The following is a 17,203-nucleotide window of genomic DNA, read 5'->3' on the forward strand; positions in this document are numbered from 1 at the left end:
TCAGCGGAGAGGAGGAGCATCCAGGAGAGGGGACTGCACGAAGGCGTGTCCGCCGTGTTTGCAACCTGCAGATCTGGGAGCACGGATGGGCTATTCCAGCACGGAGCCCACAGGAGCCCAGTCCCTCACTGGTTCAGGAGGAGTGAGGGAATCTCTCCCTGCTCACAGTCCCGGCAAAGATGGGATAGATCTCCACTGGCTGACAACTGTCAGCTGGTTTTACTGGTTTCCCTGTTTCCTCCAGGACAAGACTGGTCCCTCTGGGTTAGATAGAAGAGTGGGTTTAGCTTGAAGCAAAGTGTGTAGCTGGAGGGGTTAGGGTGGGAATTAAATCCACCTCATTGCTTGCATGTCCTAGATACCATATACTGGGTGTTTTGCAGAGAAGAATCTTTCAGATTTCTCTCTGGGAGACTTTCATATCCTGTCAAGCCATCTCCCTCCTCACACCTCCGAGACATCCCTATTCTTGCTCACCCTACACCACCTCCTTTCCCCCTCACCGCCTCCAAGGTAAAGACTTGCTTCTGGGGTCCTGCTCCAGACCACATCATGACAGGTAATTCCTCTTCCTTCTTAGCTCCACAGTCAACAACATTTACTCCCTGGTGAGGAGCTGCTTTAAGTGGACTTGGCCTTGGCCCATTCCCACTCATAATTCCACTCAATAGATCAGCATGTGCAGGAAAAGAGGCAGTGATGTCCCTCATGTGATGTGAGTAGCATCTATTTTGTGAATCACAGAAAAATTTGGGTCGGAAGAGACATTTAAAAGTCATTTAGTCCAAACCCCCTGCAATGAGCAGGAACATCTTCCACTAGATCAGGTGGGAAAACATGAGTTGTATACTCTGGTTCACCTTGTTATTTCTACGGGAGAGGAAGAGGCACTTCTGGAGGACAAATCATACCTCTGTCTTGAATTCATCTCCTTGAAAGGATGGATCCTGCCATGGCCTTTCCTGAAGAGAGCAAGAAACTGATTTTGAGAAAGGCCGGGCCTGAGACAGAGGTAAAGGAATGGGCTAGAAGAGAGACTTGGACAAGTCCAGCAGACCCCTCTCTTGTTGCCACTCTGGAAAGGCACCCCTTGGTGTGTATCACACCTGTCAGACTTTTGCAGATGTTTTGGACACCCCAGTGCACCTCAAGCAGCGCCAAACCCCCAGTGTAAGTCAGGATGGTCCATCCCAGAGGGAAACACGGCTGCACTCCAGGGCCCAGAAGGACATAAAAAACCAACCAGGTTTATTGGTGATGGGAAAACCAAGCGTGGAGGTGTCTGAGAGCGGATCCTACTAACAGTTGTGGCTGCAGGGACACCGGGCTGGCTCTCCTGGGGTGCTGGGCTCTGTCCTGGTGGGTCCCCCCTCACCGGCAGCAGCGCAGGCGGCCGTTCCCGCAGCTCCCTTCCCAGCGCTCCATGTGGAAGCAAAGCCTCCTGCAGTGGCCACGGTTGCTCCTGCACTGCTGACTGTCTGAAAGACCTCTGGCCGCTGGGGAAAGAGGGCAGGAGACCTGATTAGGAGATGTGAAACCCACTTGGAGCCAGAGCGAAACCCACTGTGTCAGTGGCTGAGCAATGAGAGGCTTTCAGTTGGAGGCAGGGAAATTCAGCTGGATCCGTGGTAAAGGTCAGACTCCCTCCTGCAAGCACTGAGAGTCTCCTAACAACTGGCCTAGGTGAGAAACCGAGGTTTGAGTTGGCTAAGTTAGGTTAGATGAGTTAGGTGAGGTGCATCCCTTGGACAGCATCAAAAGATAAGGAAACGTCTTTTGGAATTGGTTTTATCAATCGGTTTGTTTGGTGGGGCTTTTTTGTTTGTTTCTTGATGTTTTGGGTTATTGTTTGCTTGGGCTTTCTAAATCTTCCTGTTTTGATAAGCAGGGTATGTGCTACTTCTCTTTGCACACAGCAGAAACAAGAAGTTTGGGGGTTCTGGAGGGATGCTATGATACCTTTCCATCACCAGTGGAGTGGGCAAACCTTTCTCTCTCCCCTTTTTATCCCTAGGATTTAATAAATGAAAGCATAAACAGGCTAAGCAAGTAAATCTGCTCTTTCTGGTTATCAGGTTTGATTTCTGTGAAAGTGATACCACCATAGTCCTGGTAACATCATAGTGACCTTACACTTGAATGTAACCTGAATTCCTAAAAAATATATACAAGCAACCAGTGAAAGTACCAAGCTAAGGAATGTTTTTCTATTAAAACAGCATCCCAAAAGAAAGCAGACAGACAAAAATGTAAACTAGAAGTCTTTCTCCCTGCTTTTCCCCCTGAAAGATAGCTTTGACTTCATAGAATCAAAGAAACACAGAATGGTTTGGGTTGGAAGGGACCTTAAAGATCATCTACTTCCAACCTCTTGCCATGGGCAGGGACACCTCCCACTATCCCAGGTTGCTTCAAGCCCTGTCCAACCTGGCCTTGAACACTTCCAGGGATGGAGAATCCACAATCTCTTTGGGTAACCTGTGCCAGGGCCTCCCCACCCTCACAGCCAATAATTTCTTCCTAATATCTAGTTTATACCTTCCCTCCTTCAACTTAAGACCATTCCCCTTGTCCCATCCCTCCAGGCCCTTGTCCAAAGTCCCTCTCCAGCTCTCTTGAAGCCCCTTTAGGAAATGAAGCGGACTTCAAGGTCTCTCTGGAGCCTTCTCTTCTCCAGGTGAACACCTCCAGTTGTCCCAGCCTGGCTCCAGAGCAGAGGGGCTCTAGCCCTTGGAGCATCTCCATTACCTCCTCTGGACTCCCTCTAGGAACTCCATGTCTTTCCTGTATTGGTGCCCCAGAGCTGGAGGCAGCTCTGCAGGTGGCGTCTCACACGAGTGGGGCAGAGGAGGAAAATCATCTCCCTCAAGCTGCTGGTCATGCTTTCATTTTCATGCATTTGCCACCTCTGCATTCTACTCCAGGAGAATTTCATGGGTTTCTCCTTGTTTTGTGGAGAATGAGGTTTGTATCCTCTCTTCAGGAGCATTTCTGAGTGAGTTTTGAGGGGATGGGGAGGAGGGAATATGCAACCTAAGAACCTGGAGCAGCTGCATCCAGGAACTTCATGGGGACCATCACAGAAGAAGCTTGTTCCTTGGAAGCAAGAGTTAGGTCAGCCTTGACTTGAGGGCCCTGTCTTGTCCTTTTCTCCCTCAGGGTAGGAACCTGTCTTTGCTCTCTTGCATTCCTGCAGAAACCCCTGTGAGCATTTTGTCCTTACCCGGAATGTCCTGGAGGAGGAGAATGACAATGACTGCAAAGAGCAGCTGGAGGATCCGCATGGCTCGTGGGTGGAGGTCCCACCACGGGAAGGAGTGAAGGGCCTGTAAGGAGATGAAGAAGAGGGAAATCCTGGATTTATAGTGCCCTGAGGGGTTGTGTAACACTCCTGGAGTGGAGGGAACTTTGTCAATCTCAGGTGCATTTCAACACGACAGCAAACAATTGCACTGGGGTGTGCCGGCTCTTGGTCACACTGTGTTACAGGCAAAAAAATCAAGGAAAAAATAAGGAAAAACAAGAAGGAAAAAACAACAAAAAGGGTAAAAAAAAAAGACAGGGTTCTGTCAACAAATAGCACTGTGCACTGGGGAGTCTGCTACTGCTTGCTGCTGGAGACAGGAAGTTGGGGCTGACCCAGTCTGGCTCTGTGTTCGTAGGCTCGAGCATGTGATGTTAAAATCCAGTCCAAGTGTTTGCAGTATCGAAGTGTTGGGGTTTTTTATTTTTATTTTTATTTCCAGCTTCCAGTCTCCATGTTTAGCACTGACACAGTCGAGTGTGAAAAAACCCAGAGTCTCCTCCTCAGCACTCCCCCCCACACAAAATTGGCTTGAAAATAATGGAATCCTTAAAAAAAAAAATCGAAGGTCAGCCTCTATTTCCCAATTTCCAGGCTGCAAAGAGGCTGATTGCCAAGGTTTTGCTTACAGCTGTCAAGAAAAATGGCAATTTAGTATTTTATTAATTTCTGCATTTATTACATGGGAAAGCTGGGATTCCTCCCTGTGATATCTAGGAGCTTTAGGAAAGCTCATGTATTCCAGGTGTCCCAAGAAAGCTGGCAGGCTCTCAGGTTTGTCCTAGTTTTCCAGGTCAGTTCTAGGAAATCAGTAGAGGTGGGACTTGTGTTTCAACTTTAGAAAACAACACAAAGCAAACAACAAGCAGAAATCTCCCCCAACCAACAACAAATGGAGGAAGAGGAAATAAAAACTTTATAAAGGTTTCTTTTTACAGCAACAACACAGCCCAGGCCATCACCAAGTCTTCTGTTTTCCCTTAATTAGTCACCTTGATAGCTTTTAATTTGCAGGCTGGATGCCAGGTGGTGCTGGAAAATGTCAAGCCCACGTCCTTCGGGCTGCTTGAACAGAACAAGGATCACCCTCATCAAACAGTGCAGATAAGGGGCCTTCGCCAGCTGGACTTTGGCTCACGGGACACCGAGCACTTACACAGGGTGTCGTGCAAGCTGGCCATGCACAACCTGGGGATGGAAAATGGTTCTGGAGAACCATCTGTGGGAGGGTTGGACGCAAGGATGCGTGTAGAGCCTCTCTGCAAGTGTTGGTGTTTTGCCTATTTGGTGGTACTGCTCGGTGCAGAGGGTGGAAGACCATAACCCACGGCTGAGGGTCAGCATCTCCAACGTGAGAGACGCTGCCGTGGGATTTCTTAGAATCATAGAATGGTTTGGTTTGAAGGGAACCTTAAAGACCATCCAGTTGCAACCCCCTGCCATGGGCAGGGACACCTCCCACTACCCCACTAAGCCCTGTCCAACCTGGCCTTGAAGACCTCCAGGGATGGGGAGTTCACAACCTCGCTGGGCAAGCTGTGCCAGGGCCTCACCACCCTCACAGCAAAGAACCTGCAAAGGAAAGAATTTGGGCAGAGTTTATCTAACAGAAAAGAGATTGCAACTCCTGAGCTGCAGCCCAAGCAGGGAGGAGTGTGTGGATGCTCATCTGAGTGTCCTGCTCTGAGTGTGTGACTTGAACATGTGTGTGCAGGCAGCCTGATGTGCTCCAGGGATGATGTTTAGAGCAGAGCCAGAGGACCACGTGGCACCAGTGATGGATGGCAAAATGCCATGTTTTATCTCTAGCTCAGCTGCTCTCCTGTGGTGGGAGCAGCACCATTGCAGAGGGTGAGCTGTGCCTGTAGATGTTTGGATGCTGCAGGCTCCACAGGGACCAGGATGTGTCCTCCACACCACCACAAGCTCCTGCTCTGCAGCTCTGTGGTACATGGGTTGGGTTGCAGAACGTGCCTTGGGAAAAAAAGCCAGAACTAGAGAATACCAACAAAAACCAGATTTCCTCCAGAAATCAGGGGCAGGAAATCTCTGTCCCCTGGGCAACTGCTTGAACAACAGCTGGTCTTGCTCCCTCTGGCGTGGTCCCGATGCTGCGTTGGCCTCAGCCTCTGCTGAGCCTACTGGGGCTGGCCCAGCAGCCTGCTGCCTTTTCCTGCTTCCCAACCTGCCACCAGATGTCTTGTTTCAGAGCCCACCGTGCACAAAGACTCATCTGTGCTCAGAGACACACGGCACAGAAATCATCTTCTGGGCGCTTGAGAAGTTTAGCGGCTGGGGAGGAGTCAAATCAATCTGCGTCCGTCCTACAGCCCCAAGGAGGAAGGATGTCTCCACTGACTTTATCTGCCTTTGGGCCAGGATCTCAGCAGGAGTATTTTAAACAAATCCTGGGATAAGTTGATGCCGGCAGGAGCAAATCCTTCGGTGAATGAACCCTTGCCAGCTTGCGATGCCACCTCCACATCCCACTGACGGCTTTTTACTAAACCCCAAGCCAAGCAGGCACTGATAGAGCCCTGCAATTCAGCCTGTGAAGAAATGACCATGGGCTCAGCTCTGGACTCAGCCCTGGCCCAGAAATCCCCCATGGCCTCTCATTACACACCACTTTTCTTGGCTTCCTCAGAACTCGCTCCAGCAGGTCCACATCTGTCTAACTTCGAGGAGTCCAGAGCCTGAAAAAGAAAATGTTGTTCTTTGCCCCACAGCACACGGACAGAGCACACCTTGTGTTCTCACAGCTGAGTTCTCCCCACCAGCTGCATGACCACATCCAGATGCCAGTTGTCCATTATAGATCATTCCTGGAATGTGCCCGCCTCCAAACTGTGCCAAGGAACAACGTGTCCAAGGGCTACTTTTGCTGGCAGCACATGAGAGCATGCACTGATGTCTGAGCCTGAGCCTCACGCGATTCCATTTACTAGTGTAGGTACAGCCTCTGAATCCCAGAGTATATTTTATCTCCCCAGCACGCCCATGGAGCTGGGTTGTGGTAGGGTGAGATCTTTCACTCCATGGGAGGTGGAGAAGCAGCCACGTGAGCAGGTGGAATGTGACCCCCTTTCTCCCGCATGGGGATGAAAGAAAAGCTGGCCATGCAGGTGGTTGCATTTATGTGGGATTGCCCGGGACGTAAGAGACAACCCGGGTCTAAGGGGTTGCCCACAGCTATGGGACCTCAGCTCCCCCAAGCAGTAGCTCATCCAACCACCATCCAGCTCCTGATTCCACAGCTCCATTCACAACGTCGTTCTTAGGGCAGAAGTGGAGGATTTCACCTCTGTCTCCCTCTCTCTGCCAAACAAACACCCGCCCGTTGCCTTCGAAGAGCAAACAAATTCCAACGAGGGAATTCATGGCATGCCTTGATGAACTAACACCCCCAGTTATCCATGAGGCTTGTGCCGGTCGACAGACCAAGCGTGATGGTAGGGATCTATCCTGGCTGCCTGTATGGCTGCAGAGACCCCAGATATAACCCCCAAGATGCCTGGATGGTTTTTGTGTCTCCTTGAGGAGCTGGTGTAGGTCTGATAGGGTAGTACTAAAGAATCCCCATTTTGTAACCTTCAGAGTTCTATCAGGTATAGACAACTGGAGTTCAAAGCTCAACTAATCCTTTCCCACAAAAATCCTCCTTCTCATTTGGCTTTCTCCCAGATCCTTAATGTGTTTTCAGAGCTGACTTTCAGCCTGGTTTAAATTCTCGCCAGCCTGCGTCTCTCAAGGGATCATAGACTTCACCTTCTCATTACTTCTGCCACCTTGTCTTGCCTCTAAGCTTGTCTGACTGTGTCCTCTACTCCTACATGCAATCCTGCAAGTAAAGGGTTGGATTCAGCTGAATCCATTGACTGCACGTGAGTCTGCACTCTGGGAAATGGTCCCAGTTGGGCAGGACTGGTGGTCCTCTGTGGAAATCCGCTGGTAAAGGGTCATGGTGGGTATAGCTGTTACTGAGTGCTTCAATCAGCGATTATTTTCTGGCTTTTGGGTTTAAAGGGTTGGAAAATGGTGTTTGAGTAGGAGAGTGGTCTCATGAACAGCTCTGTGCTGGGTGGATGAACATGGTCACTCACAGGAGTTTAGTACTGCCCTGCCCATGGCAGGAGGGTTGGAACTAGATGATCCTAAAAGACCTCTTCCAACCTGAATCATTCTATGAGGATTCCATGATTTTTTTGGGGGGTTGTTTCCAGCCAGATCAGCAAGGAATGGAACACACAGCCTCAGGAGGGTGGGACCATGCAATAAAGAAATCATGCCTTTTGTCAGCAACCTACATTTTCATTACTGCCAGAGGGACGATGTTTCCTATAAACTGAGCATTTCCACCTTTTCTGATTGAAAACCAACAGGTCCAAAACATATCAGGGGCAGAAGGCCCAGTGACCATCAGGGAGATGTGCAAGGTGAGCTCCATGAGCCCACCTTTCACTTCCTTAGGAAACCAGGCTGTAACCATGATGGGTGAACATTCCCAGATCAGAAGCACAAATAATGAGCTCTGTGGACGAACGTGAGAAATAAACAGTTTAATTTGGAAAGGTGCCCTGAGATTTAAAACCCTCCCTGTGCTGTCCTCGTACATCAGTTTGCGTCAGAGGCAGGGGCTGGATCTGGGGAGGAATTTGGCTCTGGGCTCAGCCCAACACTGTTTCCAGCACCGGTTCCCAAGCCAACAGGCAGGTCTGGGTAATCTGGCTCTCCTGAAGGTTCATCCAACTGCAGGGGATCTCCAGGGGAGTGCTGGAGAACAGCTGGGCTGCTCCTGGGTGAATGGAGACTTTGGAATGAATGAATTGTTGGATCTCTGGCAATGGGTCCTGACCCTGGTGAGGTCAATGGGAATTTTCCTGATTGATTCGTCAGAGCAAGAATTTCATCTCCCAGGGAGGACTTTTCCCTGGCTCTGACCAGTGCCTCAGCAAACTGGCATAGCTCTCCCATTACATCATTGTTTTCTTGCTTTCACAGAAATGATTGACCCAGAGAGAAATATTTTACCTGGAAAGGGAGACCAGGAGCTGACAAAGGAAGGGGACTGTCAAAATTTCATGCTGAAAAGACACAGAAGGGCTGAGAGTGGATCTTTACAGCTAATGGATTTAGGCTGGAGCTCACAGGAAGAAAGCTGCTCATGGTAAAGAGGCTAATTTCTTTGGGGCTATTGCTGGGTGACCACAGAGGAAAGGAGGAACACCAGAAATGCAGTCCATGAATGGGCAGGGCAGCCTGTGAGGGGCAGGGGGACACAGATGTCAGATCCCCTCCCCCCCATGTTTAAAACAAGTAAATCTCTGCTCTCAGGAAAAACATCCTTCCCTGTGAGGATGGTAAGGCCCTGGCACAGGTTGTCCAGAGAAGCTGTGGCTGCCCCTGGATCCCTGGAGGTGTTCCAGGCCAGGTTGGATGGGGCTTGGAGCAACCTGGGATATTGAAAGGTATCCCTGCCTATGGCAGGGAGTTGGAATGAGATGATCTTTAAAGTTCCTTCCAGTGCAAACCATTCTGGGATTCTATGACTGCCTGTAAGATCCTGGCACAGCCCAGAAAGGAAGAGTGGATATGGGGTGGGGTGGGGGTCTTGCCCAAGAAACACAGACCACACTTGACTGTACATCAAACCAGGTTGCTGCTGCACCAGAAGTGATGCCCAAATCGCTGTCCCACTTACAATTGTTTTCTCTGGGAGGGGAAATATAGAGACAGTCACCCTGCTCTGATGGGAAGGTGAGGGCTGCTGTGTTCACTCCTGGTCAGTGGGAGAGGGGGGAGTCTCACCTCCAGCAACTTTGCTAAGTCACGGACAGGGACTTGTTGCTCTCTTAAACTTCAAGTTTATTTATTTCATGTAAGGAGAAAGGCAATTTCTCACCCATGTGTGACGAGTAACAACCAGAGTCCCAGAGGGGGTGATAAACAGTTTGGGTGGTCCCAATTTCTTCTTGTCACAGTGTTTCCTGGAAGTCATAAAAAAAGCGAAGTGTTCAGGAGTTCACACGTGAATCCACAGCCATGTTCTCCCAGGGGAGCAACAGTCACAGAAACCACAAGATCTCCTTCCCAACAGCTGCTCCTGCCCTGTCAGTGGAGTCTGACAGCAGCTCTCTGGTTCCTTTGGAAACTTTCAGCTCTTGGTGGCGGTGGGTGGCAAATTTTTGCAGCAGAGAATGATGGGCTCAAAGCAGAACTGAGCCAGGTATTCACCAGAAATGCAGTTTCCAACTCTGCACAAGCCCCCTTCGTGGTTACAGCCCTCTGGTCCATGAGCATCTCCTGTGCAAAGAAGCAGCAAGTCAAATCAGGTGGGTAAAATTCGTGGGGCTTCCTGTGGCACTTTGTGCCCGGCCAGCCAAGCCAGTACATGGAGCCTGGGCATCCCCATCCCACAGGACAGCTTCAGACATCCATGTTAAAAATCCCAAGCTTCAGAACTGACCTCCCCCAAGGAACATTTTATCACAAAACTGTTTTTTCAGGGTGTTGGCAAAGACTGTGCATGGGAGGTCAGGGTGGTCGTCCTCGCCCTGCCAAGGAGGCAACTGCAGCCTGAGGAAAGGCAGGAATGTTTTCCCAGAGCACAGGGCATCTCCTCTAGGGCTTTTCCTGCAAAGGCACAGCTTCTTTCTTAAAAGGGCTGGAACTAGATGACCTTTAAGGCCTTTTCCAACACCAATCATTCTGGGATTCTATGAATCCCTGCTCATTTTTGCATTACCCCAAGGGATTAAATCATGCATTTTGCCACCAAGAAACCTGAGGACACCTTTCCTCAGTACTTATAATACTATACAGTAAGGAAAGATTATCCCTGTTCCAGATCCCTCTGTTAACCACCCTCGGCCTTCCTGGTCTTACCGTGCTGGGTCAGGGAGACGAAGATGAAAATGAACATAAGGATCCTCATTGCTCTGGCTCTGCTGGAAAACTGCAGGGCTGAGTGTGAGATTGTGCAGAAGCCTCTGTGTGCTGCTGGCATGCTGGGTGGCATCCGTGGGGAGGGAAGGAACAGGCAGGAGTTAATTATATTCCAGTCCCAGGAGTGACATTTGCTGCTGAGCAACCCTTTGTGTCGTTCTGACCCAGTGCTGTGGCTCCAAACAATGTCGACTTGCTTCACATTCACTGGTTATCGGCTTCCCTGATTCCCCTCTCCCTGGAAGTTGGCATTTTGGACTGGTAGGTTGCCAGATGGGAGAAGAGGCTCAGAGGGATCCTCTGCCCTTCACCAGCAAAGTCCTGCGAACTGATGAGTGGGAGGGAGGCAACCTGCAAGGGAAAAAACTCCTGAGGAACTGCAAAGAGAACGGTGCAGGCTGGGAGTGATTTGTTTTTTCATCTGAGCTCATGTGAATATTTTCTGCAGCTGAAACCTGGGTGTGATTTTTTTTTTTTTCCCCAGCTTTGGCTTCCGAGGAATTTGTGAGGCTTCATTCCTGAGTGTGATATGAGCACACAGTGCTGGTGGAGGAGGTGGCTGTCAGCTCAGCAATGCACCCTGTGGTGGTAAATCTGTGATAGATGTGCAGCTCTTGCTGTGAAATGTGATATTCCTGCTGCCCTGCCCGGCCCTGCTGTTTGATGTCCCTTCAGCTGTGGCAATGTCAATGCTGTGGCAATGTCACTGCTCTGTGAACGCATCCAAAACTGGATGGCTGAAAGAGCAAGGTTAAAATTTCCTTTCTCTCTATTAAAAAAAAAAAAAAAACAACAAGCTGAACAACATAGCTGGAATAATTTAAATTGGAAAAGTCCTCTAGGATAATCAGGACCAATCACTCCCCAGCACTGCCAAGCCCAACACTAAACTGTGTCCCCAGGTGCCCACTTACACATCTTTTAAATCCCTCCAGGGATGGTGAGTCCACCACTGCTCTGGGCAGCCCATTCCAATGCTTAACCACTCTTTCCATGAAGAAATTCCTCTTAATGTCTAACCTCAACCTCTCCTGGTGCAGCTGGAGGCCATTTCTTCTTGTTCCTGGTTGCCTGGGAGAAGAGAACAACCCCTACCTGGCTACAGTCTCCTGTCAGGTAGTTTTAGAGAGTGATAAGGTCTCTCCTGAGCCTCCTTTTCTCCAGGCCAAACACCCCCAGCCCCCTAAGCCACTCCCTGGAAGTGTTCAGTGTTCAAGAAACACATGGATGTGGCACTCAGTGCTCTGGTCTGGTTGGCAAGGTGGAGATTCATCAAAGGCTGAACTCAATGATCTTGGAGGTGTTTTCCAACCTAAACGGTTCTGTGATTCCCTGATTAATTGTCCCCAATCCTGTAAAACGTCCAAGCATTACATCAACCTGGTAAGTAAGATTAGGCTGGTAAATAGGCTTAGTAGATGTGGTTTCCAAGGATGCAGCAGCAAAGCTGTGTGGATTTCTGTGGGCGGTAATAGAGAGACATTCTGCCTCTTTCCATAGGCACACAACTGTTACACCTGTTTATTTAGCATTTATTGCCCTTGTTGTATAAAAAAAACCATGTTGCCTCTAGTTAACTACACATTTTGCATGTTGAGAACACCAGACATCTCTAAAACACCAGAAAAAAAACCCCTCCGTTGTTTTCTTGGCGATGCATTTCTGTGGTTTTCTGCAATTCCGTGAGGTCCTCATCACACTTCTGTGCAGCACTTCCATCCCCTGCGAGGGCAGAGCCCCACTTGTTCTTGCAGGCATCTGATTTCTGGGGGCACACAATGACCCCCCTCCTCTTGGCAAATGTGGAAGTTTGATGTCGTGTCTGCAATTCAGAGGATACAAGTCAAACCACAAAACGTGACACCATCGTCCGAACCAACTCACACATCAAAAACTGTCGGGAAGTTGTGGTTACTGTGTCTCCAAAAGCAGAGGCACCAAGGTGGACTCTGGGGGCTTATCAGAGCACTGTTTTGCTGACTTTAGTCCTCTCCTGCCTGGGCAGGGCCCCCACACATACCTATGCAGCAGGTTTTCCGACGCTGGTAGCAAGTTCCAAACGCAGCAAAAGGCTTGGGGCAGGATTTCAAATGGAAGCAGTAGCCGTGGTATTCCAAACAACGCAGGGTGTCCTTGGGCAAGCCGAGACCTACAGGAGGAATGGGATTCCCAGTTCATTGGGATCATTCATGTATCAGTCCATTCTCATGGGTCTTCCTCCTGCTGAAACCCCACAGGCCCCACTTAGGGATCTGATAAAAATACCCCCAAAACTCGGGGCAGCTTTTCCAGGAGTTCTGAGAAACTCGTGGGACCCCAAAGGACTCCAAGGAGAGCTTTGGTGCAACCAGAGTGAAAAGTAGATGTAGATGTTTCTGAACTAGGCATTCAAAGAATCATAGAATCAACCAGGTTGGAAAAGACCTCCAAGATCATCAAGTCCAACCCTTGTTCCAACACGACTGTGGTTCCCAGACCATGGCACTGATGCCACATCCACTCTCATCTTAAAAACCTCCAGAGACAGTGAATCCACCACTTTCCCGGGCAGCCCATTCCAATGTCTGATTACTCTCTCCATAAAAGATTTCTTCCTAATATCCAACTTAAACTTCCCCTGGCAGAGCTTAAGACCATATCCTCTTGTCCTACTGTTGATTGCCTGGGAGAAGAGACCAATCCCCACCTGGCTACAACCTCCTTTCAGGGAGTTGTGGAGAGGGATGAGGTCTCCCCTGAGCCTCCTCTTCTCCAGGCTCAACAACCCCAGCTCCCTCAGCCTCTCTTCATAGCACTTGTGCTCCAGACCCTTTCCAGCCTCGTTGCTCTTCTCTGGACCTGCTCCAGCCCCTCCACATCCTTTCTGAACTGAGGGGATAGCAGGGAGTGAGAGCCCAGCCTTTGGATGCTTCTAAGTTCTGGGCCTGCAGTGCTGCAGGCTGGTCATGCAAGGGACAGCATGGTGAAAACCTGCCCTGAGAGGTAACTGTGACTTAAAAAAGCCCCAAAAAGCAGGACATGGCCCAATTAACAGGGACAAGCAGTTTGCCAAGTTCCTTCCTTCTCCCAAAGCCTGACTTCAGAGTGAGGAGTTTCACTGAGCATGAAGAATATGTAGAAGAAACATGAAGAACAGAATCAGAAAATTAGTGCAGCTGAGGGGCTGAGGAAGGGGAAGCAGAATATTCAGAGAGCTGAAGTCAGCTTTGCTGGTGTAGCTCATCTTGAGCAATAAAAGGGAACATCTCTCCTCTCTTCTACCTTACATAAAGGAGAAAATTTCCAGCCCTGGGTTAGAAGAGGCTGATGATTTCCACGGTATCATGTTGCAACAGTGACAAAAAAAGACTTCACAGAGTCATAAGAAGCCAACACCTGGTGGGGAGGTTCTAATTTGACACCTGCTCACCGCAGGTTGATTTTTCACTTCTGCTTCCAGACCGAGAAATAGGGAACTGCTCTAACGAAAGGAGCTGAAGAGCATGTTCTGCACCACCACACAAGCGAGTTGTGCCTCCTACACAGGCAGACCCCAGCGTGGGTCTTGCCCCTTACCTGGAACAGCCTGGAGGAGGAAGAGGAGAAGAGCCATGAGGCAGGAGAAGAGCTTCATGGTGGAAGGTCTCAGCAGCAGCGTGGAGACAGGGCCACAACACCAGAACCTTTGAGCAGGGCAGGAGGGAGCACTGTGGCATTTATAGGGCCGTGGGAGCAGGGCTGGCTGTCTGGGGGACCTTGGCAGGGGTGAGTGTGGAAGGCAGCGAGTTCAGTCTGACCTCTGCACACGGCTAAGCCTGAACAATGGCACAGGGTCATGAAAGCAAGTGGAGAAACGACTCCACCTCCCTGCCTGACCACTGGGAGGGCTGGTTCTCAACGCTGACCCACCTGAGAGTGTCGTTACTTGTTGACTTCAAAGATGAAGGTGGTGGTAATGGACAGCCCGGAGGAAATTAGAGATCGTTTGGAGGGAGAGAAGGCAGCTGGAATATCACAGGGTCATCACAGAATAGTTCGGGTTGGAAGGGACCTTAAAGATCACCTGATTCCAACCCCCTGTCATAGGCAGGGACACATTCCACTATCCCAGGTTGCTCCAAGACCTGTCCAACTTGGCTTTGAGCTCTTCCAGGGATGGGGCAGCCACAGCTTCTCTGGGCAACCTGGGCCAGGGCCAAACCACCCTCACAGAGAACAATTTCTCCTTAATATCCCATCTAACCCTATCCTCTGGCGGTGGGAAGCCATTCCCCCTTGTCCTGTCCTTCCAGGCCTTTGTCCAAAGTCCCTCTCCAGCTCTCTTGGAGCCCCTTTAGGCTCTGGAAGGAGCTCCAAGGTCTCCCTGGAGCCTTCTCGTCTTCGAACTGAACATCTCAGCTCTCTCATCCTGTTTCCATAGCCCAGGTGCTCCAGTATCTCCTCACTCCATGCCATTGTAAAAAGTCCCTCTCCAGCTTTTTATAGGCCCCTTCGGGTACTGGAAGGTGCTACCCTGGCAGTGGTCAGTGCTACACTTCAGATAGATGTAGGCACCAAATATGGACGTGGCTGCACTGGAATGAGATGTTCAATTAGTGATTCTAGGACACAAATCACTTGTTTAGTTACAGTGGGACCTTAGGACCCGACACACATGTAGAAACCTTTGATGTAGACACCTGTACTTAGCTGGCCAAGCCCAGAGCTCATAGGGTTTCAATCTGAATGGATTGTTATTTTATGGAAAACATGTGTCAGTCAGAATCCAACAACCTGCACTTCTTCAAAAATGCTCACTTGGTTTCATAATGTATTTAAATAAAAGTGTGTGGAAATTGCCAGAAAGTCTCCCCAGGGCTGAGTATGTCCCACCGCTCTCCCACACTTCTTATCCTCAAATCTGAGCTTCGAGCTCAAAGCTTTGAGCAATTTGGTCTAGTGAAAGGTTGGGGGGGGTTGGAACTGGATGATCTTTATAGACCCTGCCAACCCAACCCATTCTGTGATTCTATGAATATTCCTGCCACGGTCCAGCATGTAACACAAATTGTTACAGCAGTCTAGAATTAACCAGCTTTGTTTGTGCTTGGGCTGCCAGGACTTCACTCCCATGGAACATACTGTATTATTACTAAAAATGCCATTTTTCTACTAAAAAAGTAAGATGTTTCCATCTTAGCAGCAGTCAGCACTATGGGTTCCTGCACTTATTGCCTGAAGTTATTGTTCAGCCCCCGACTGCCTGTAAAGAAGAAATGAGTATTTGACTCCTCTTTGCTTCAGGAAATGCTTTGTCACTTTTCTGGCTTTTTAAGGATAATTTGATAAAAAAAAAAAGGAATTTTTTTTTTTTTTAAATTTTCTTCACAGCACCTTTCACAGAACGAAATACAATTATTTGTTATGTTTATGGATGAAATGGTCACTACCCTTCATTTCTTTCTCTTGGGAACCACTGTTGCATCACAGGACGTACAGCAGGGTCATACCTTCTCGGTTGCCCAGAGAAGCTGGGACTGCCCCAGCCCTGGAAGTGTTCAAGGCCAGGTTGGATGGGCTTGGAGCAACCTGGAATAGCAGAAGGTGTCCCTGCCCATGGCAGGGGGTTAAAACAGGATAGTCTTTAAGGTTTCTTCCAACACAAACCATTCCATCATTCCACGACTCTATGACACACGAGGCGCAGATTATAAGTTTGCAGACATTATGAGCAGCACCTTTACAGGTGTACAAAGAGCAGAGGACAGGTGAGATTCATGACACAGTCTTCCCAAGGATCTGTCCACACAGTGTTTGAATGGTGTTACCCAGAGTCATGTGGAAGTGGCAGCTGACAGCACAGGTTCTCCCTCAGAGCAGAAGAAACCAGCTCTCTTCCTCAAGCCTGTTTCTATACATGGTGTTTATTGATGTTGTTCTGACCCAGCAGCCCTGATACCAACAATGTAAACCTCCCCCTCAGGTGCTGTGCATTGTTCTCTGCCTCCCTGGTTTCTTTGTTTGCTTTCCATTTCAAATTTGCAGGTGCCATCGAGCCTCCTGAGCAGCAGAGGGGCAGGAGAGATGTTTATGTCCATTTTCAGGTACTCCAGAAAAAGGGGTGAAGCAAAGACTTTGCCAAGAAACCTTCAGTTGGCTCAGGTTCCCACTGAAGCCAGGGACATCCTATCTGAGATATTAATTTCAGCTCTCACACAGTATCTGACATTGTACTTATCAGACTGGAGCAGAAACACAGCTTTCTAAACCATCATTTGTCTTTAAAAAATGGTCCTGTTCTGTTTAATGATGGACTGAAAATGTTTGCCTTTTTTAAAAAAATATTTTCATGGGAAACAAAGGACAAATTCAAAACCTCAGATGTGTTAATAATCTGGTGGAGGAGGAGTGCTTGTCCTGTAATCTTACATTCAAAATCCTTCCCTATGATTTCCAGCCATTGCACATGGATGCTCTCACTATCAAGCTCTGAGTGTTTATCCAATCACACCCCCCCCTTCAAATTATAATCAGAAATTTTATTCTAGGTTTATTTATTCAGTTTTCTTAGGTTTATTTATTCAGATTTCAAGTGGTATCTCATTCTGCCTCATCTGCACTTCATTTGCTCTTGTTTGTTATCCTCCTTTCCCAATGCTGCCTCGTGCTCAGTGTTGCAATAGTCACAGGAAAGGGCTGTTCCCAGTTCCTGTTCCCAGTTTACCAGTGGATAGGAATATTGGGAGTATTTTTTTCCTGTGTTTCCATGCAGGGTGTGAAAATGCAAACAACTGCAGAATTCTGAGCAGGGTTTGAATCACTGTTTTGGTCATCACGAATCACCCATAATTGGAGATCTTCAGCTTTGAGGCTTTTGGGGGTGAATGTTTTACATTAAATACAAGGAAATTATGAGGGAACTTCCCCTCACTTCACTTGACATGTCTACACTTTGGGGCCACTCATGTATCCATTGTCCTTCCTATTCCATTTGAC

The 17,203-nt window shown here is 48.9% G+C and overlaps 1 protein-coding gene across 2 annotated transcripts; it reads right to left on the reverse strand.

Moving 5' to 3' along the window:
- Positions 1 to 11,772: 11,772 nt before the first annotated feature.
- LOC114069199 (gallinacin-11-like) lies at positions 11,773 to 16,860 on the reverse strand. Of its 2 annotated transcripts, none has more exons than XM_027905830.1 (4): positions 16,826 to 16,860; positions 13,805 to 13,915; positions 12,270 to 12,398; positions 11,773 to 12,071 (listed from the first exon to the last, which is right to left on the reverse strand). In XM_027905830.1, the coding sequence occupies exons 2-4, from the start codon at positions 13,860 to 13,862 to the stop codon at positions 11,944 to 11,946; spliced, it is 315 nt and encodes a 104-aa protein (XP_027761631.1). In that variant the 5' UTR covers positions 13,863 to 13,915; positions 16,826 to 16,860; the 3' UTR covers positions 11,773 to 11,943. The 2 variants fall into 2 exon arrangements, with proteins under 2 accessions (XP_027761631.1, XP_027761632.1); XM_027905831.1 differs by lacking the exon at positions 16,826 to 16,860 and adding an exon at positions 14,138 to 14,235 and having other exon boundaries at positions 13,805 to 13,911.
- Positions 16,861 to 17,203: the final 343 nt, after the last annotated feature.

The sequence above is a fragment of the Empidonax traillii genome, unplaced genomic scaffold, assembly GCF_003031625.1.
Source record: "Empidonax traillii isolate 1590-97213 ecotype Southwest subspecies unplaced genomic scaffold, ASM303162v1 scaffold1213:size316513, whole genome shotgun sequence".
Lineage (NCBI taxonomy): Eukaryota > Metazoa > Chordata > Aves > Passeriformes > Tyrannidae > Empidonax > Empidonax traillii.